This window comes from Thamnophis elegans, chromosome 14 (assembly GCF_009769535.1).
Source record: "Thamnophis elegans isolate rThaEle1 chromosome 14, rThaEle1.pri, whole genome shotgun sequence".
Classification (NCBI taxonomy): Eukaryota; Metazoa; Chordata; class Lepidosauria; order Squamata; family Colubridae; genus Thamnophis; species Thamnophis elegans.
The window spans coordinates 1,101,494-1,122,125 of NC_045554.1; the positions used below are offsets into that span (position 1 = coordinate 1,101,494).

The 20,632-nt window shown below is 50.0% G+C and overlaps 2 protein-coding genes across 2 annotated transcripts; both read right to left on the reverse strand.

Annotated features, from left to right (window-relative positions):
- Positions 1-1,939: 1,939 nt before the first annotated feature.
- PRPSAP2 (phosphoribosyl pyrophosphate synthetase associated protein 2) lies at positions 1,940-15,973 on the reverse strand. Its single transcript, XM_032231378.1, is given in 14 exon segments — positions 1,940-3,458; positions 4,198-4,232; positions 4,235-4,343; positions 5,511-5,565; positions 6,025-6,199; positions 6,717-6,783; positions 7,624-7,739; positions 7,832-7,994; positions 7,996-8,005; positions 8,281-8,347; positions 8,625-8,677; positions 9,622-9,774; positions 11,642-11,726; positions 15,934-15,973. Coding segments are annotated over 12 exon segments (1,128 nt in total). The 5' UTR covers positions 9,741-9,774; positions 11,642-11,726; positions 15,934-15,973; the 3' UTR covers positions 1,940-3,299.
- Positions 15,974-17,107: 1,134 nt separating this feature from the next.
- On the reverse strand, positions 17,108-18,318 carry LOC116518117 (chemokine-like receptor 1). Its single transcript, XM_032231376.1, has one exon. It carries the CDS (start codon positions 18,306-18,308, stop codon positions 17,181-17,183), a length of 1,128 nt encoding a protein of 375 aa, XP_032087267.1. The 5' UTR covers positions 18,309-18,318; the 3' UTR covers positions 17,108-17,180.
- Between the last annotated feature and the right edge of the window lie 2,314 nt (positions 18,319-20,632).

Below are 20,632 nucleotides of genomic sequence, written 5' to 3' on the forward strand. Positions count from 1 at the left end.
AAACCCAAGAAAGTCTAGTTGCCTTTTGGATTCATCCTTCAAGTCTCTGGGAGCTTTTCCTCCATCTGCTATGGAGAGTGGGGGCTACACACACACACGTACACACACACACACAATTCAGCCACCTGAAGTGAAGCTTCTCAAACTTTCGGAAGGCACCTGGGAGAAATCCAGGGGCCTAAATTGATGCTAGCTTCTGTCTCTGGCGGACCTCGGTGGGTCCATGCTGGTTAGAAGGACACAAGGACGCATTTGAGGAATTAAGTCAATCACTTTCACAGGGAGCAAATCTCTCTCCCGTATTGGGTTAAAGCTTAAAAGTGAACCCCTTTGGGCAACTCCAATTTAGTTTCTTGACAAACAGCAATAATCTGAGGATTATATGACTTCCCAGGCTGGTCAATGTGACTTGGCATCACCTGGTGGCCTCCCACCCAAGGAGGAATGTTTCTTGACTTGGCCTAGCAGAGAACAATGGCTCGGGGCTGCCCCTAGTGGCGGATGCTTTTAGAAAAAAAGGTAAACATACATTTTAAAATGTGGAGATGTTCAGCTTAATTCGCAACCACGATCTGAATACACTTTTTGGAGAGCATTAAAAACTTGCTCCTTCAAAAGGAACTTATTTACTCATTCAGCTTGTGAGGAAGGCTAAGAGCTTGCTGCCTCTTGGGGGGGCGGGGGGGGAATCTATAGATAATTGTAGGGAGTTGAAGTCTAGACCCGATGGGGAAACCGATGGCACGCATGTCACAGGTGGCACGCAATCCGTATTTGCTGGCACGACAGCCCTCAGCTCCGCACGCATAGTGCGTGTCGGCCAGCGGCTTTTGGCCTTCCGGAGAGGCCAGGCGGGAAAACGCCCCCCCCCCCCGAGAGATGGCACATGTGCGCATGCGATAACACACGAGCACACAGTTTTGGCACAGCTTTTAGAAAAAGTTAGCCATTCCTGGTCTAGACCTCTTAAAAAGTTTCTCAGATTGTGAAACACGGCCTTTAAAGATGGCTAGAAACCTTTGAAAACCATTGCTGTTAAAATTTCAAAAAAACCACAACACCCGACATGTGCAGGGAAGAAGAACCGACCTCTTCCTGGCTTGCATATTTGATCATGGGATCCATTCTTTCGTCTTAAGAGGACTGCTCAGCCCAATCTTACAAATCTCCCTTGTTCATCCCGTCCACTGTCCCTTTTGCTCTCTTACAAACATTGATGCATCTTGTTAATGGGGTCAACCTTTTTCATTTGCTTGTGGCACAGCTTAGTAAGTGGGTTGTGTTAAAGTGTAACTCCGGAGGGCTGAATGCAGAACCTCCTTCAGCTGAGACGCACAGAAGGGAATCACCAAATTGTAATTTTACCCCCTGGGAGGCAAACTAAGGGGACATTCAATGCGCCAAGCCCTCTCTTTTCAATAGACGTAAATAGCTGATCTGCAGAGTGGATCAGAGCCGAGGTGGCGCAGTGGTTTAAATGCAGCACTGCAGGCTACTTCAGCTGACTGCAGTTCTGCAGTTCTGCGGTTCAAATCCCACCAGGCTCAGGGTTGACTCAGCCTTCCATCCTTCCGAGGTGGGTGAAATGAGGACCCGGATTGTGGGGGCGATATGCCAACTCTGTAAACCGCTTAGAGAGGGCTGAAAGCCCTATGAAGCGGTATATAAGTCTAACTGCTATTGCTATCAGTCCTGGATGGGAGGCCACCAAGAGATCCAAGGGCTGCAGGAAAGATTGAAAAAGTCAAGACACATTCCAAAATCCACAATGGCTGGCAAGAAAAAGGGATGCCTCTCTCCCCCGCCCAACCATCCGAATTCAACTGGGACGGTCAGAATTCACCAGATGTTGAACTATCTCCTCTGTTTTTCATTTCCACCCGTCTTTCTCTCCCAACGCCCAAGAGGACAACGATCGGACAAATATTTCCTAAAAAGCTCATGCAAAACCCAGAGTCGTTTTATTTGTGCCAGAAAATAAATACCAGTGCAGGTTCCTCGTGGTCTTTTTTTCCCCCCCCCTATAAAAGCATGGTTACAAAAGAAAAAAGACACGGAACTGCATACAACGGTGCGGTTTTCTTGTTTGGCTGGTCCCGGAGACAAAACTCCACGCCGTAACTACTACAGCTTGTAGAACAACACACAAAAGCACTTGGAAGCAAGCCGGGAGGATTGGGAAGGAGGATATGGGCTACCTTGTCTTCCAGTTAACGCAGGAGAATGGGCCCTGTGAGAATCTCACGGAAAGATAACGCGAAGACGCACGAGGGGGATGGAAGAAGAACAGAAGCGGCTGCTTTCAATGACGAGGAGCCGAATCCGACGTGGGTGCTTTCATTCCCAAGCTTTATGGCCACTTTTAAGACGGGTGGATTTCAAATCCCCAGGATTCAACCCCTATGAAAACAGCCGCTTCCGTTCATTCCCCTCCCGCTGCTTTCACGGGACAAATAGCCGCGTCTCTGACACGGCTGCCTTTATCTCAAGCTCTATAGCAGTTCTTCCCAAGGTCGGCCACTTTGGAGGATGGATGGGCTTCAAGTCCCAGAATTCCCTAGCCAGCGTGGATGCTGGGAGTTGAAGTCCACCCACCTTAAAGGGGCCAAGATTTGAGAAACATTGCGAAACATTGCTCTAATGGAGTGCTTGCTGGGACAAAATGATGAGCATGGTTCCATCCCAGTTCTGGATCCATGTTAAGAAATAAATGCCCTTGAGGTACAGCCCTTCCTGCTGCCAAGATCACCCCAATCCCCCCCCCCCCACACACACACCCCAAAAAGAGGACAACCATCCATGGATTCCTTGCAATGAAGCTGCAGCAGAAAAACCTCTGCTGGGCGGGGGGTGGGGGGGAGAGGGAGGAAGGGGTCTTGCTTGCAAAATAGCGCAGCTAACCTGAACCGTCTCTAGAAGTGAAAAGAGGGTTGTTGTTTGCTGTTTTTAAAAACCTTTTATAAAATCCTTTTCTCTTTCTCGAAAAAAACAAAATCGCGAGGAAATAAGCTCTGAGGATTTTATCTACTCCATTTAAACCACCGGAAAGGAGAGGGAGGGGGGATAAAAGCCATCTAATTAAAAAAAAACACAATACAAAGATTAAGCCACCAAAAAAATAATAATAATTCACAGCTGGGTTTCTGTCCCATGTCCAGTTTGGCCCCTAAAAATTTCTTTTTTCCCTTTCTTTCTTTCTTTCTTCTTTCTTTCTTTCTTTCTTTCTTTCTTTCTTTTCTTTCTCTCTCTCTCTCTTTCTCTCTCTTTCTTTCCTTCCTTCAAGCCCGCGCAAGCAACCGTCAGTCATCTAGTCCGATATTTCTGAAAAGATAGGACATGGATTCCCCGTTGTGGATTCTGCGGATGGCCTCCGAGAGGATCAGGCTGATGTCCACCGTCTTGATTTTGGGGCACTGCAGTTTTTGTATCTCGTGAGGAACGGTGTTGGTCACCACAACCTGAAAGAAAGCAAGAGACCAGAAGTTACACTGTGTGTGTGTGTGTGTGTGTGTGTGTGTGTGTGTGTGAACACAGAGATACCCCAGGTGTTGAGGATTTTTTTAACTGCACTTGAAGCTTTTTCTATTATTTCTCTTTCTGTGTCCAATTTGGCTGTCTATCAGATTATTAGAATAACCTAATACAAAAAAAAAGGAAAAGAGAAAAAAGAGAGATATATATAAACTAGCAGCTTCTAATATTTCCGAGGGTGGCGCAGTGGTTAAATGCAGCACTGCAGGCTACTCAGCTGACTGCTAGTTCTGCAGTTCGGCTGTTCAAATCTCACCGGCTCAAGGTTGACCTCAGCCTTCCATCCTTCCGAGGTGGGTAAAATGAGGACCCGGATTGTTGTTGGGGCAATAATGCTGACTCTGTAAACCCCTTAGAGAGGGCTGAAAGCCCTAGGAAGCGGTATATAAGTCTAACTGCTATTGCTATTGCTATATTCTTCACAACAGCAGCCAAGAAGCCAAGAAGCTTGGCTGGCTGGGAATTCTGGGAATTGAAGTCTTAAAAACGTGCTCTACATTCCTCCCTTCCTGGGCATTCAGGCCAGGCGAGGTAGGAGCAGGAGCTGAAGCAATGGACCAGGAGTCCAGAGATTTGAACCCAGGGCCTCCCGCGGCCACGAGCCAGGCCGCCTTTTCCCACGACTGCTCAACCTCGCAGCCGCTCGGCCAGAGGCCTCCTGCATACCTCATCGATGGCCGACTCCTCTATCAAGCGGGGGCATCAGAGGAGAGGAGGCCGTGGGTAGCCATGACGAAGATCTTATAGGCGCCTCGCTCCTTCAGGGTCTCTGCGGCCGCCAGGAAACTGTCCACGTCATCAATGATGTCGTCCTGACCGGAGAGACCAAGGATGTCGTTAGAGGGGACGGTGGAGGGAGGTTTATTCTGCCTCCCTCTGGGGGACCATCAATCCCATCGTTTGCAGCCGCCATCTTGACTTTTCTGACCTCAGGGCCCCTCTGCGCAGGGCAGGTTCACGTACTGAGGAAGAAGAAAGGGAGCTTAGGCCTGGCACCCAACATCACTCAAGAGCAGACAAGCCAGGATTGGCATCCCCGGATTACGAAGCTGTCCCGCTTTCACGAGTTCAGGAAGGAGAAATGGGTGGGTTTTTTTTTTTTTTCAAACCAAGGTGGAGATTCACCCCAAACTCTTCTCTGTTTTTGTACAGGCATCCTCTGAACCTCGCTGTCAAACCTGGAAGCCCTCTTTTAACCTTTTCAGACTGCCACACTTTCTACTGTGGGAAAAGGGGATTGCAGAGAGTTGGGTGATGTGTAGCCATAACAACATTCTTTCTCTCAAGTCAAGGTCATTTTTGTCCCTGCACCTGGATGGATCTGGATGGGAGGAAACCTGCCTTCCTGGCAATGAAGGGTTGGGCCATGGGATGGACAGGTGGGTGCTGGACAGGGTCTTGAACTTTCAACCGGGTGGGGAAACCCTGGACGCTTTCAGATTTGGGTCTTCCCCAGATGCACTAACATGACCCGGATACCTGCGAGACTGTCTCCTGCGCATACCTCCCAACGGCCGATAAGATCACACAGGGTGGGCCTTCTCCACAATGTCGTATGGCGGCTCCCCAGGGAGGGCCTTCTCTGTAGCCGCTCCGACCCTATGGAACGATCTACCCCCGGAGATCCGGATCCTTCCCACTCTCATGGCCTTCGGCCACCAAAACCTGGCTATTCCGGCAGGCCTGGGGCTGTTGACCTCATGAAATGAGGTCCAGCCCCGCTTAGATTGAGTGCATGAAGTGATCTTTTAATCTGTTTCTTTTTCTCTATTTTTAATTTTTTTTTTAATATGCATTTCTGTAAGCCGCCCGGAGTCCTTCAGGATTGGGCGGCCTATAAATTTATTAACAGTTAAACAGACATCTCTAAATAAATTGGAACTTTGAAGAAACTGAAGCCTCGGGGTTTTCTTCCGTTGGGGGGGGGGTCTCTGGGGACCCTGACACTTGCAGGCCTCCCGGCCGTGGCAGCCACCTACCACAATGATGGCTATTCGTCCCCCAACGTCTCCAACCACAGTGATGGAGGCTTCTCTTCGGGATCAGCACTGGCAAAAAAAAAAGAAGGAAGGTAAATGAGAGAAAATTGGGGTGGGGGATTTCTTCCTCGACCTCTGCAAAATGATGGCACCCTGGACAAGGCCCCACCGGAGTCTGATCAAGGGAGACAGAGGAGGGGATCCACTTTCTGAATTTAAAATAACAAATCTCCCCCCTCCCCAATCCCTTTTAGAGCCTGAGAAGCTGGAGAGGTCCCTTTCTGAATTTCCCCTCCTGGCCGTTTTGCAGCTCTGGGTAACGTCCCTCTCTTCTCCGATGGTTCAGCACCTCTTCTCCTCCTCCCAAGGCCGTTGGCACTTCATCCCATCCCACTCACAGCTTCTCTTTTCAGCACAGACACCCAAACCAGGTCGATTCCCCCTTCCCAGAAATGCCCCTTTGCCTTCCGGGCCATGGATTGCAGCCTATTGGGAGGAAGGGGAGCCGTGCCACTCTCCTGCCCGAGTGGGGGTACTTACTGGGTATCTCCAAGCTGGGTGAATGGCAGCGGCGCTTTTGGCTGTTGGGGGCGAATGGCGCCCGTCCACCAGGTCGGACTCCGCATCTTGAGCCTCTCCGTGGATCACGGCGATGCCCAGCCGCAGACGCTCGGCAAAGGACTGCGCCCCTGCCGAGGAGGACAATGAGGCCACCGTGCTCTTGGCGCGGACACAGACGCCACAGGTGGGCACGGCACGTAGAAGAAAGGTCTCAGGGGGGAAGGAAGATCGTCCTCTGAAACATGGCCGCTTTAACACCTGTGGATTTCGACTCCCAGAATTCCCCAGCCCGCCAGGCTGCAGCCCAGAATCTACACAGGCTGGCTGGGGAATTCTGGGAGTCGAAGTCCAGAGGTGTTAAAGCAGCCGTGGTTGGACACCCCTGATCTTCTGCATCAGGCTACTTCAGCTGACTGCAGTTCTGCAGTTCGGCGGTTCAAATCTCACCGGCTCAGGGTTGACTCAGCCTTCCATCCTTCCGAGGTGGGTAAAATGAGGACCCGGATTGTTGTTGGGGGCGATATGCTGACTCTGTAAACCGCTTAGAGAGGGCCGAAAGCCCTATGAAGCGGTATATAAGTCTAACTGCTATTGCTATTGCTGCTATTGCTGAATTCTGGGGAAAGACTAGATGGGCTTAGGGACACCCCTTGTACCTCTTCGCAGACGCAGGAGACTTGGCCACAATCACAGCATTCCTGTAGTCCGGAATCTACGCAACGAAAAACAGAAGAATCACACTCAGGGCTGGCCTTTTTCCCTCGGCTACAAAAGGGATGGGCCGGGGAAGAAGCTGAGTTCAATGCAGAGATGTTATTAATTTCCTTTTTTAAATTATTTCCTTTGTCTTAATATATTTTAGACTGTGTTGTTAAAAATCTATACTGTGTACGGGCTCTAGGAAGTCGAGGGGGGGGGGAAGGGAGGTGGGGTGTTTAGGGGGGGATATACAGTATGTGTTAGATTTTAAAGTAATGTGATTGCACTTGCACACTGTTGCTCTATAATTCCACTGTAAAAATAGGACAAGCTGAATATATTAATAGATAGTAGAAATACACTGAAGGGAGGAGTAGAGGAATAGAAGAAAGAGGGGGTAGAGAGGGTAGGAGAGAGGACTGGAGGGAGGGTGAGAAGGAAGGGAGGGAGTGTAGAGGGGGAGGGGAAGTAGGGTAGAGGGGAATGTTGGAGGGAAGATGGAAAGTTGGAGGGGGGCGAAAGAAAGAGGTGTATGGAGGGTCGAAGAGGTACATTGGGTCTTTATTTTGGGGGGTTTTGTTGACAAGAGGAATGGCTGTGTTTATTGTTTAATGTTATATGACCCCGGTTATGCACAGTATATATGTGACTGTATGAAAATGAAAATGGAAAATAAAAAACACATTTACTCGGACATCGCTCCTAAAAGAAGCGGGAGTGTCTTTATACACACAGACACACCCCGAGGTGTGTGACTGACCTCCACCCCGTTTCCCGGCTGAGGACCGATTGCACTGGTGTGTGCCCCCTGCAGCTGCCCAGCCCCTGAGGCCGAGGGTTCGGCCTGGCTCACCTCTTCCTGGATGTACTGCAGCAGAAACGGCGATGCTCTCAGATTATCCACCGGCATGTTGAAGAAGCCCTGAATCTCCTTTTGGTGCAAATCCATGGTGATCAGGTGAGTCAGCCCTTTTGGGGAGGGCAGAGGGAATCGATCAGGTGGGCATGGCTCCATCCCGGGGGCCGCCTGCCACAGCCGGGGCGAGGCGGAAGGCTCTTACCTGCCTTACACATCATGGAGGCCAGGAGCTTGGAGACGATGGAGCCCCGCTTACGCATCTTGCACTGCTTGCTGTAGGGGAAGTAGGGCACCACCCCAATGATGCTCTTGGCGCATGAGGTCTTGCAGGCGTAGACCATGATCAGCAGCTCCATGATGATGGTGGTTCACGTCCCTGGAAGGAAGAGACGCCGATCCAGCCGCCGCCCTTCCCTTTGCGGCTCCGGGTTTCCTGCGGCTGGATCTGCCTGGTGGGTGGGTCTTTCCCCACCCCCACCCCCGAGGTTAACAACTGCCCCCCCCACTGCCCCAAGCAGTGAGTCCAAATACCCACAGGTTAATGTATCGGAGGAGACTCTGAAATACACAACGCGAAACTGTAAAACCTCATTTTCGCAAACAGGACCAAGACAGACCAGCAGAAGGAATCCGAGAAGGCTTCGTACTCACTTGGAAACGGTCTGGATAATGAAAACGTCTTTGCCTCTCACGGACTCCTGAATCTGCACCCTCGTTTCTGCCACACACACACAGACACAAACAGATGACAAAACAGAATGTGCCCAGGACTTAACAGACGTGTAAAGTAGATTACATCGCGGTGTGACGTCAAATGAAAGCGCGCCAAGTGATTTTTGAAATCAAAAGAAGGGGCCATCGTTGCAAACGACAGGATTCCCCCCACAAAGCGTTGAGTGTTGTGTTTGTGTCTGCGCAGGAGGGGGGGAGGAGGAGGCATAGGTTGCTCCTTCAACCTCCACATAGCGAGGCAAACAGGTGTCCTCTCTACTCACCTCTGTTTGCCTCCTGGTACACCTGGACCTTCCCCATTTCCACACCCAGGCGCCTGCGAAAGAGAGAAAACATAGGTCCGAAGAGGAAGAGGATCCAGCAGGACGGGCTTCAACCCCGCCCCCAGAATTCCCCAGCCAGCAGGTGGAGTAGTGAATCCTGGGAGTTGAAGTCCCATCTATCGTCAAGTTGAGAAATCTCTGCATTGGAAGAGTTCAACTGGCTTGATCTTTAAGCAATTATCGATCAAACCCTGATTTCAACAAAAGACTCTAACCAGTGTTTCTCAACCTTGGCGACTTTAAGTCCTGTGGACTTCAACTCCCAGAATTCCCCAGCCAGCAGGTGGAGTAGTGAATTCTGGGAGTTGAAGTCCCATCTATCGTCAAGTTGAGAAATCTCTGCATTGGAAGAGTTCAACTGGCTTGATCTTTAAGCAATTATCGATCAAACCCTGATTTCAACAAAAGACTCTAACCAGTGTTCTCAACCTTGGCGACTTTAAGTCCTGTGGACTTCAACTCCCAGAATTCCCCAGCCAGCAGGTGGACTAGTGAATCCTGGGAGTTGAAGTCCATCTATCGTCAAGTTGAGAAATCTCTGCATTGGAAGAGTTCAACTGGCTTGATCTCTAAGCAATTATCGAACAAACCCTGATTTCAACCAAAAGACTCTAAACCAGTGTTTCTCAACCTTGGCGACTTTTAAGTCCTGTGGACTTCAACTCCAGAATTCCCCAGCCAGCTCGGCTGGCTGGGGGATTCTGGGAGTTGAAGTCCACAGGACTTAAAGTCGCCAAGGTTGAGAAACACTGCTCTAAACTCAGTTTGTGTGTGTGTTTATGTGCTTGTGCACATGAGAAAGAAACAGAGACAGGGAGGAGGGAGGGAGGGATGGGGAGAGACAGAGAGGGACTATCCTCCATCACCCCTCTATATCAAAACTCCACTGTTGAAACAGCCAGGGGAAAGGAGGGAGCGGAACGGAGGGAAGCCTTACTCAGCAATCCTCTTGGAGAGCTCCATGCAGGAGGGATTGGAGTTGGCCGAGAACAGGACCAGGCCGCCCTTCGTGACGTTCATGATGGGCCCTGTTCCAACGGGTGCCACGCAAAACATCAAAACTGCCTTTGTCGTCCCGCCTTTGGATAGACTGCCCAAAAATAAAAAATAGAAAATCATAACGATATTCCTCCAAGAACTTTCAGCAACCAAAGAAAAGTGAATTTGCATTTCAAGGTGTTTCTTCTGCAGCAGGATGGGGATCTCTCCCCTGGAGCATTTAAAGCCATGCTTCTTAATCAATCTGGGTGGACTTCAACTCCCAGAATCCCCCAACCAGCCAGCAGAGCTGATTTAGAGGCCCCTCACACTACCAGCTTTTCACCCAGCAACACAACAAGCTCTGCCTTTCTGAGCAGAAATCTCATTTATAAACCTCCCTTGTATTTGCGTTAAAATTGGAAATTAAATAAGGTACCAACGGAAGAGGAGAGATAATTAAAAAAAATTCTAGACTGTGCAGAGATGAACAGGTTGACTTTGAAAATAAAGGATAAAGAGGAATCGGTCTACTTCAAGAACACGGGGAAGATTGTACGATTAGCTAGAGAAAGAAATAAAGAAAAGAAAGTGAGGGAAAGATACAGAACCCAGACGACACACTATTAGGTGGGAAAGGGGGGGGGAATAGAAAAGAAAATATCAGTATGCAATATATAGCAATAGCAGTTAGACTTATATACCGCTTCATAGGGCTTTCAGCCCTCTCTAAGCGGTTTACAGAGTCAGCATATCGCCCCCAACAACAATCCGGGTCCTCATTTTACCCCACCTCGGAAGGATGGAAGGCTGAGTCAACCCTGAGCCGGTGAGATTTGAACCGCCGAACTGCAGATAGCAGTCAGCTGAAGTGGCCTGCAGTGCTGCACCCTAACCACTGCGCCACCTCGGCTCCTTATATTCAAGCGTGAGACATAAAAGGGAAAAATATAGTTGGGACAGACCAGTGGAGGAAAAGGAACAAGAAATGAGATCAAATTAAAGTTGGGTTTGCGGAAAATGCCATCCCAGGAAATCATAAATCTAGAGTGGAGAAGAGACACCCGTGACAACAGAAAGAGAAAGGAAGAAGGGGAAGAGGAGACGAGAGGAAGAAGAGGGAAGGAAGGAAGGAAGACAAGGAGAGGAAGGTGGAAGGGAGAGAAAGAGAAGGAGAGAAGGGTAGGAAGGGGAAGAGGAAGACAAGAGTAGGGAGAGGGAAGGGAAGAAGGAAAGGGAAAGGAGGAGGAAGAACGTAGAGAAGGGAAGGAGGGGAAAAAGAAAGGGCAAAGGAGGTGGTGTTAAAACGGAAGGAATGTAAATAAAAGCAACCCAAATTGTATACTATAATTTTATAAGTGGAATGACAAAAGTACAAGAATGACAAATGTAAAGAAAAAACAACAACTATGTGAATGTTTGCCATTGAGCCGAGGTGGCGCAGTGGTTAAATGCAGCACTGCTGGCTACTTCAGCTGACTGTTATCTGCAGTTCGGCTGTTCAAATCTCACCGGCTCAGGGTTGACTCAGCCTTCCATCCTTCTGAGGTGGGCAAAATGAGGACCCGGATTGTTGTTGGGGGCGATATGCTGACTCTGTAAACCGCTTAGAGAGGGCTGAAAGCCCTATGAAGCGGTATATAAGTCTAACTGCTATTGCTATTGCTACCTATAATTGTATGTAAGAGAAAAAATATAAAAAAGGGAGAGAAATCTCATGTATAACCTCCCATCATTCAAGGAACCTCAGTTTACCAGCAGCTGGAGAATTGGAAGGCCACCGCCAGACAAACAAGAGGGGGGGGGAATAAAAGCAGATGCGGTAACCTAAACCTTAAGGCTTCCCCAACCCCCAGATTTAGGCTTCTCCACAGGGGAACAATGTCCTACACACACACCACCGACAGTTAACTCGGCCGTTTCCCCTCCCCACGGCTGCTTCCAAGCACAGAAAATCACTCCCAGTTCTTTCCACTTACAAATGAAGATGGGATCCAGGAAAAGAGTTTAGGGGAATTCAGCCCACCAGCTTCACGCTTCTTCTAGAATGCGGCTTTTAAGCACCTGCGGGAAAAAAGAAGATAGATCTCTCTATTAAAAAGCAGCCCCGCTTCAAGAAATCTGTTTACTATCTTTGAACACCAAAACTGGAAAACAACGTCCGTCCCCTGCCAGCAAGTGTCGGATTAGGCTTAAGACAAAGTGCCAAAACTAAGGATGTTCCTTAAAATGTACTCCAGTCCCAGGACATCACCCAATGGCCAACTTTATTACTCAGAGAGGATTAGTTTACCAACTCCGAACAAGAGGTGGAATGTACAAATTGTGCTAAAATCCAGAACTGTCGGGCCGATAAAGAGATTAAAGACCCTAACAGGAAAACTGCCCCTCCTAATTATGGCATCTATTGAGAAAAGAAGTAATTTGAGCCAGAAGTGCATCCAGCACATCTTTTTTTTCCTATCCTAACCGTCTCCCAGGCAAACCAAAAACATTCTGTTTGTTTAAGTCTGGTGTTGTTTCCCAGCCCAAAGCAGTTTGGAAAATCTCTTTCGTGCTTCATAAGACTTTCTGCCTGTCTCCGTTCAAATACACAAATCAGCCTTTTGTCTCCGAGCAGGCAGCCATTGGAAGAGAGGGGGGGGGGGGGGGCGGGGGGAGACGACGAAAGGCACAGAAAATAAACCAAAACGCCTGGCAAAGACTCCTTCAAGCGGAAGTCCAAGGCAGCAGAGCCAATGCAGTGGGGAATGAAAACCACAACGCACAACCCGTGTCTTGTGACACAGGCGCCAACAGCAACCTGGCCCGGACCTTATGGGTGGGTGGGTGGGGGCTCAGGAAGACTGGCAGCCACAAGGGAGACGCAGGGCAAGGATGAGCTTGTAAAATAAAATCCAGGGTCGGATTCGTGAACGGTGCAAATCCACTAGGCGAACGGTTGAAGCCGCACGAAGCTTCACATACTCGGATTCACTCCGTGGAATAATAAAATCTCCACGTTCGACGCGAGAAATCTTTGCAACGGTCACCCTGGGATTTTCCTGTAATCAAGCCTGGTTTTTTCACAGCAGAAAGGGGTCAGGAGAACCGTCCTGCTTCCTTCCTGGGATCCGCTTCGGAGACCCCTGCAATCCTAGAGCTGAGCTGGTCCTGGGGCCCCCGAAAAAGCTGCATTTCATTCACAGCATCCCAGAAGAGAGAAGCCGTTATTTCCAACTTGTTTTCCAGAGGATTTGCCGGCTCTTTGCATTCCGTGACTCCTCGTCTCTCTCTCTCCCTAAACAGAATTTAAACAAGGGGTGTGCTGAAATCCAGCAAGCGCACCCTCTTCCTTGCCCATCAGCGAGAATATCCATCTGGGGAAACACACGCCATTCCTGCTCCCCACAGAGCAGCCTTCTATTTCGTTGACTTGAGAGTAATGGATATTTCAAGTCGCAAGCAGGTTTTATTCTGGCACAGGAAGGGAGGCAGGTCCCCGGGAGGTGAGGGGGGGGCAGGTGTTATAAATGCAAGGGGCTCCATCTGGATTTAGAAACAGGCCTCAGCAGGAGGGGAAACTGCAAGAAATCCATCTGAGGAGCACAGCCTGGGATGTGCAAGGCCCAGGTGGGAAGCAGATGCCACGAATGAAAACTGCACACGCAGCTGTAAAAGTGAGACAGAAGGGAACAACAACACAGAAATCGAATGAAAGTCAGCCGGCGCAGAGAGAGCCTGTAAAACAGCAGAGGCTGATCTGAACCTGGTTGAACGTCATGGGGGGGGGGGGGGGGGAAACGGGACAGTCCCATCTTCTCCCCTCCCTTCCGATTTTTTTGAGCGGTGGGACTTGGCAACAGGTAAGGGGGCAGCAGAAAAGCCACCTTCTCCGTTCTGGTCCCTTTGCAAAACCAGCTGCATGTTCAAATTCTGCAGGGGAAATAAAACATCGGCCAGACGGTAAACAACACACAAATCGGCCTTCGGGAGGAGAAAGTCCAGCCTCTTTGGAGCCGGATTGAAGTCCGAGCGACTTTGCGGGGAAACACCCACGGAGGTTTTCTCCAGAAATGGCTGGGCCTCTTTGCAAGGGTGGGTTTCCACTCAGCTTGAGCCCTCCCCTCCCTCTGCTTTCTCTGGCCTCCAATGTTGTTTTTTTAGCTGTTGCTTTGAGTCCTTCAAACCCCCAAAACCGCACAGCCTCCTTCCCCACATCCTCCTCCTCCTTCCCAGGGAGGTTTCTTCCAGGCGCTGCTCACCCACGAAAGGACAAAACCTTCAGCTGCCCCTTCGCATTCTCTCTCCCCTTCCAGCCCTCAACCAGCCTCACCCACTATAACTTCATTAAAAGGGACTAATTCCCAGAATTTCAAACAGAGGGGTGGGTGGGAAGGGAGGTGCATGTAAGTTCACACACACACATGGAAAAAAGCAACCTCAAATAAATCAGGCTCTGATGTGGAACTGGGGAGGGGACCCTCATCTGCTCCCATTAAAGGGCTGCCCAGCTGTGCAGCCCCCCCCCAAAAAAGACCATCCATCTTTCCAGGGTACCTGGATAAGCAACACAAGGGGGGGCATGAGACAAATAGGATACCAGAAACATGTTGGGGCGCTTAAGCAGACACATTATGATATATATATATTGCCAATTACCTCCCTACGACCAATCAGATCCCACAGATTAGGCCTCCTCCGGATACCTTCTCTGTGGCTGCTCCGGCCCTCTGGAACGATCCCCCCGTGGAGATTCGGACCCTCACCACCCTTCAGGCTTTCCGCAAAGCCGTCAAGACTTGGCTGTTCCGGCAGGCCTGGGGGCTGATGAGTTCCCAGCCCCACTCGAATTGTTGCGATAGTTGTGTAGCTTCTAATCTGTTTCTTGTTCGTTTTTTGTATTTTCCCCTTCCCCACTTATTTGTTAGCCGCCCTGAGTCCCTCGGGAATAGGGCGGCATACAAGTATAATAAACATAACATAACACATATGTTATAATAAAATATAAGACCATACAGTTTAATGTAAAATAGATCAGGCTACATATTCCCTTGTAATTAAGGCTGGGGGGGGGGTTTAAGAGAGGCATGTATGAATGTCTCCACGCACCCACCCCCCCTGAAGAAACCTATTCGATCCCCTATCCTATTGCTCTTTGCAGTTCAGTTTCCAGAGGAAAAGCAGACACTTATCAATCCAACAGGAAGCTATCCCTTGCTCGAGAGAGACGAGTGCCTATAGAAAGGTGCAAATAAATGAAATAATATCGCCCTTCCCATTTAGTTCCTGGAGGGCAATCGAGCGCCCAGGAACTCTGTAATATACGGCGTAATTTGATTATACAGCAGAAGAGGGAATAAGCTATGGAATAATAGGACGAATATCCCCACCCCTCTGTCAGACCTTTTTTTAAAAATAAGTATTTATTGCATTTTCCAACATTTAAAAAAAACCAAGCACAAATTTACACTTGTAACAGCTTTAACTCTTTAAACACAACTGCAATCACTACACACACACACACACACGTATGACTAGTTTTTTCTTTTTTTTTTCTTTTCCGCTAATTATTTGCATCGGGGATTATGCTTTATACTATTTATGTTGCTTGCATTTCTTGTCATGCATTTGCACCAGTGAGGCTAAAAAAGCCAATTTCCTTGCATTTATTTTGTAGGACGGCAATAAAAAGGCTATACATACTAATACTCCTTGCAATTGGGAGGGGCAGCCCAAACTCCTGGGGCTGCAGGAAATCTGCCATATCGTTAAAATTAGGCAAAAAAAGAATATTACAGGGGGTGTTTCACCCCCTCCCCACCCCACCCCACCCCCAATTTTTGGAGAGGCAGCTCAGATAAGATGCAAGCCCACTATTCACAGTTTAATGACAGACCAGAGCATCATCCCAGGGAACAAGACCACCCGAGGCCCCTCCCAGGTTAATTTGGGGAGGGGGCAGCACAGAGCCCTCCCCCACCCTTCAAGAACAGGAATAAAGAGAATTAATGCTTCCTATGAGAATTAGCCCAGCCCAGACTCCAATAAGGTCAATAGGGGGCTGAAAGGGACGGCCCCCCCATTCTGCATCCCCCTCCCATTGCAAAGACCCCTCCCCCCTAATTCAAGCCCCCCCCCTCTTGCCCGATGGGGGGGCGGCGCGGGCGCATTCATACGTGCATCTTCCGTGTCCGCCCGGCCTGGCTCCACTCTTCCCCCCCTCCCACGCCTGGAGACCCCCTCCCAGGGCGGAGGGGGGGGTCGCACCCCCGCGACGACCACCACCCACCTGCGCCCCGTGGCGGGGCTGGCGCGGCGGCGGCGGCGGCGGCTGCAAAATGGCGGCTGGGCGGGGCTGCTCAGGCTCCGCCCCTCGCCAGCCTCCGCCAATCCCAGCCCGCGGGGGCGGTGGCGGCGGCTGGCCCCGCCCCCTCCTGCCTTCAGGGTCTGCAAACTCCACCAGCCTTAAAGCGGCCGCGTCTGCGGAGGCAGCGAGCGGCGGTCTACCTCGCGGGGTGGTTGTGTTGAGGAAGGAGCGGGGGGGGGGCTTCAGCCAGGAAAAAGGGAGTTTGAGGTGCAGGGAAAGCTTTCAAAGGGGTGGGAGTCTCCCCCAAAAGACCCTCTCCCTCTCCTTTGGGGTAAGCCTGGTGCTTGCATCCACAGAGGGTCAAGATGCTGTTGAAGCCCACCCCCCAAGGGCTGCAAAACTCTTCTCGCAAGGGGGATTGGCAGCTTAGGTAGGCTGCCCCTGCCTTCCCTGCCCTGCTGAGGTTGGGGGCTTTGCTCAGGCAAGGGGGGGGGGGTTTCCTGGAAATCCTGTCTTGCTAGTAGGACGGGGTGGGGGGACATCACAACAATTGCACTACACAAGACGGCTGCAAAGTCGCTTCATTGCCACCAGCACCTGCACAAAGAAATGTTTCCTGGGCATGCGCAGAGGGAAGGAAGCCCCCCCCCCCCCCCCTGGACAGGAGCCGGCCTCTTGGTCAGTTCAAACCTGACACCCCCCCACCCCAAGAACAGCTGGGTCCAGTTGGGTGGAAACTGTAGCAGAGAAGTGCAGCATTATGGGGGGGTGGGGGGGGCTTCCTTTTTCGTCTTTACTTTTTTTTAAAAATTTTTTTCAGCCTGACTTTCTTTTCTGCGATAGAAAATTTTTTATTTTCCATTTTTCATAGCATATAATCACATGTATACTATTACGTAGTCAATATCATGTTGTTTTATTAAGTAATTACATCAATTCATCTTACCATCAACTATCAAAGAAGGGGGGGGGAAAACCCCAGTTATTGGCTCTTCCGCTCTCCATACACCATATTTCAGTGTTCTCAACCTTAGCAACTTGAAGATGTCCGGACTTCAACTCCCAGAATTCCCCAGCCAGCGAATGCTGGCTGGGGAATTCTGGGAGTTGAAGTCCGGACATCTTCAAGTTGCTAAGGTTGAGAAACACTGCCATATTTATACCTTATACGACACTTTCTTAAGGGGGGGGGCTTCCTTTTTCATCCCCTCTGAAACCTGCTTCCCCAGCTAAGCCATCCGGATCTCCGTTTGGGAGACGGCCCTGGACTTCCTCTTGCTGGATAAGGACAGGAGGGCGTCCTCCCCGAAGGCCCCCTCGAAAGCCCCCCGCACGGACCGCCGGAAGCTCTTCTGCCCCACGAAGACGTAGAGAAGCGGGTTGAGGCAGCTGTTGAAGAAGGCCAGGCTGGACGCCAGCGGGACGCCCAGGTGCAGCACTCTCTTGACTGCTGGGCTGCCGGACATCTTGGACAACTCCAAGAGGGAGAGGACGTGGTAGGGCGAGTAGCAGAGGAAGAAGGAGGCCGTCACGGCCGCGATGATCCGCAAAGGCTTGGGCGACTTGGCCAGGCGCCTGCGCTGCAGCTGGAAAGCCACCACGGCGTGGCAGACGGCGATCACCGTGAAGGGCAGCAGGAAGCCAAAGACGAACCTGGCCAGGATCATGGCCCTGTGCCTTTTCCGCCACAGGTCCCGGCTCCTCTGGCTGGTGTAGTTGCTGGAGAGGGCAAAGTTGTTGTAGCAGCTGGTGGCGTTCCTGGCATTCAGGGCCGTGTCCCGGAAGAGGAAATACGGGGAGCTGATGAGCAAGGCGGCCCCCCAAGTCACCAGGGCGATGGCCCAGGCCAGCCGGGGCGTCCGGTGATTCCTGGACCACACCGGTAGGACCACCAACAGGCAGCGGTCCAGGCTGATGACGGTCAAGAGGAAGACGCTGGCGAACATGTTGAGGAAGGCCAGGCTGCTGTTGAGCTTGCAGAGGAAGCGTCCGAAGGGCCAGTGGAAGCCCAGGGCCGTGTAGGCGATGCTCAGGGGCAGGAAGAAGGTGAAAACGAAGTCGGCCAGCGCCAGGTTGAGGAACCAAACCACGTTGACCGTCTTCTCCATCTTGAAGCCGGCGATCCAGATGACCAGGCCGTTCCCGGTCACCCCCAGCAGACAGGCCACCCCGTAGACCACGATGGAGAGGAGATACAGGGTCCTTTCGATGCCCTGGGAGGGGTCCGGGGGGGCTGGAGGGGTGAACTTCTCGGGCCCCGGAGTGGGAGGGGTCAGGAAGGGCGAGAGGGAGAAGTTTTCCATCCGGAAGAGAGAATCCTGAAATGAGAGAAACCTCTCAGATAAACCACATCTCATTGTGTAAATGTAAAGGTTTCCCCTCGCACATATGTATGTACTAGTCGTTCCTGACTCTAGGGGGCAGTATTCATCTCCATTTCAAACCAAAGAGCCAGCACTGTCCAAAGACGTCTCCGTGGTCATGTGGCCAGCATGACTCAACGCCAAAGGCTCACGGAACGCTGTTCCCTTCCCACCAAAGGTGGCTCCTATTTTTCTACTTGCATTTTTTACCTGCTTTCGAACTGCTAGGTTGGCAGAAGCCGGGACAAATCACGGGAGCTCACTCCGTTACGCGGCGCTAGGGATTCGAACTGCCGACTTTTCTGATCGACAAGCTCAGCGTCTTAGCCACATCTCATTGGAGGTTGCCAAAAATGGTTTAAAAATTATGAAGAATAACAAGAGTTGGAAGGGACCTTGTAGGTCATCTAGTCCAACCCCTCATCCTGTTCACCATTTCTGAGAGATGGCAGTCCAGTCTCTCCTTGAAGAAAAGCAATCCAAGAGGAAGAAAATGGCCCTCAATCTTGGATTGAAGCAAAATTTAGCCTAACGGCAATTACAGCATTAATTTTATTTCAATATTAAGTGACACATTATCAGTAATTGCTTTTCTTAATTAGGAATATTGTGGCCTGCATTTTCAAGCATTGTCCCCTGTTGGGATGTTTTTCTGCTTAAACTCCTTTTTTAAATTTTATTGTTAACATAACCAATTTCGTTGTATTTAAGTACAATGACAATAAAGATTATACTTATATTGATTTCCCTTGCTCCCTTTGATTTTTTTAAAAAATCATTTCCCTCCCTCTCTCTTCCTCTGTGCTGACACAAATCCTCCCACTATCTGACTATCTGTTCTTTTTCCTCTATTTCTCCCATCCTCTGGGGAAATATATGGGAAAACTCACCCCTCTTTTCTCCTCTTCCAACCGACGCCTCTCCTGGATCGAATTCTGGATCGCTACCCCCTCCGTGTCGCATTTTGGAAGAGAGGGATTGTCCCAGTGGTGATTCAGGGTGGCTTGAAGATCTTCCTTCTCCTTTCCATAAGTGTGACTTTAGGGGAATTTGATTTATTTAATATATTCCACCTCTCCTTCCTCAATCTGTTACTGATGGAACTTTAAGCCTTTAAAAATATATATATTCAAGCTGCGAATTATTGGAATGCGGGTCATTGGTGGTGGAGGCTGGCTGCCCTGCTTATATTGTCTGGTTTCACTTACAGGGAGGGAAAGAAACTGCTTTATTAAGTATTAATTATTATTAATACTTAATAGGTCCTGGCTTAGGCATGAAAGCTGGCTGGGAAACCCCAGGCCCTCTTTCTCTCTTAGCCCAGCCCACCTCACAGGATTGTCGCTGTGGGGAAAAATAGGAGGGGGAAGGAATAGGTATAGGTATAGGTAGTTTATTTATATGCCGCCCTTTTCCCTGGGGGGACTCAGGGCGGCTCACAGTTCAGAAGGAAGGGAGGACAAACAAATTAAACACATAAGACAGTACATCGTTAAAAGCACAACATTCATACAATTCGGGTGGGTTGAGGTCCTTAGTCCCAGGCCTGTCGGGATAGCCAGATCTTAAGGGCTGTGCGGAAGGCCTGGACGGTGGTGAGGGTACGAATCTCCACGGGGAGTTCGTTCCATAGGGTCGGAGCTGCCACCGAGAAGGCTCTCCTCCGCGTGGAGGAGTGTTACGCAGCTTCACCTGCATCTTGAGTTGTTTATAAAAAATAATAAAAAGTGGGATAAAACAAATCTACAAAACGAGGAAAGGCGTGATAAATTTGTCCCAATTGCAAGGATTCACACCAGCGTATCACAAACTTAAGATATGTGGATTTCAACTCCCCAGTCAAAGGTTGGGTGGGGAATTCTGGGAGTTAAAAGTCCACAAAACTTTTCCAAAGTTGAAAAATCATAAATTTTACTGAATAGGGCCATAGTAGCGCACTCTTTCTGTTCGAGTAGCTCATGACTTCTGTGGTTTAATTACTGCTCGAATTTGCAGCCAACCCACCGAAGATTCTTGGGGGGGGGGGGCGGATGGAGCCTAGGAATAAAAATTCTGCAAATAAAAAAGTGGATTTTAAAATTCGCCTTCCGGGTGGGGCAAATGCATAAGGAATGCAGGCAGAATTTTTTCTCCTTGGATTTATAAATCTGGATCTCAACTCCCTGGATAGAAAAAAGTGTTTTTAAAAAACCTCAACCCGGAGGATGTCCAATTCTCTTGCGCCATCCGCGCATCCCTTTGCAAAATCTCTCCCGTGCAAAAGAGCGCGCGGGAGGCGGGCCGGGCCGCTTTCTCCTGATTGGCCGTGACGCAGCTCG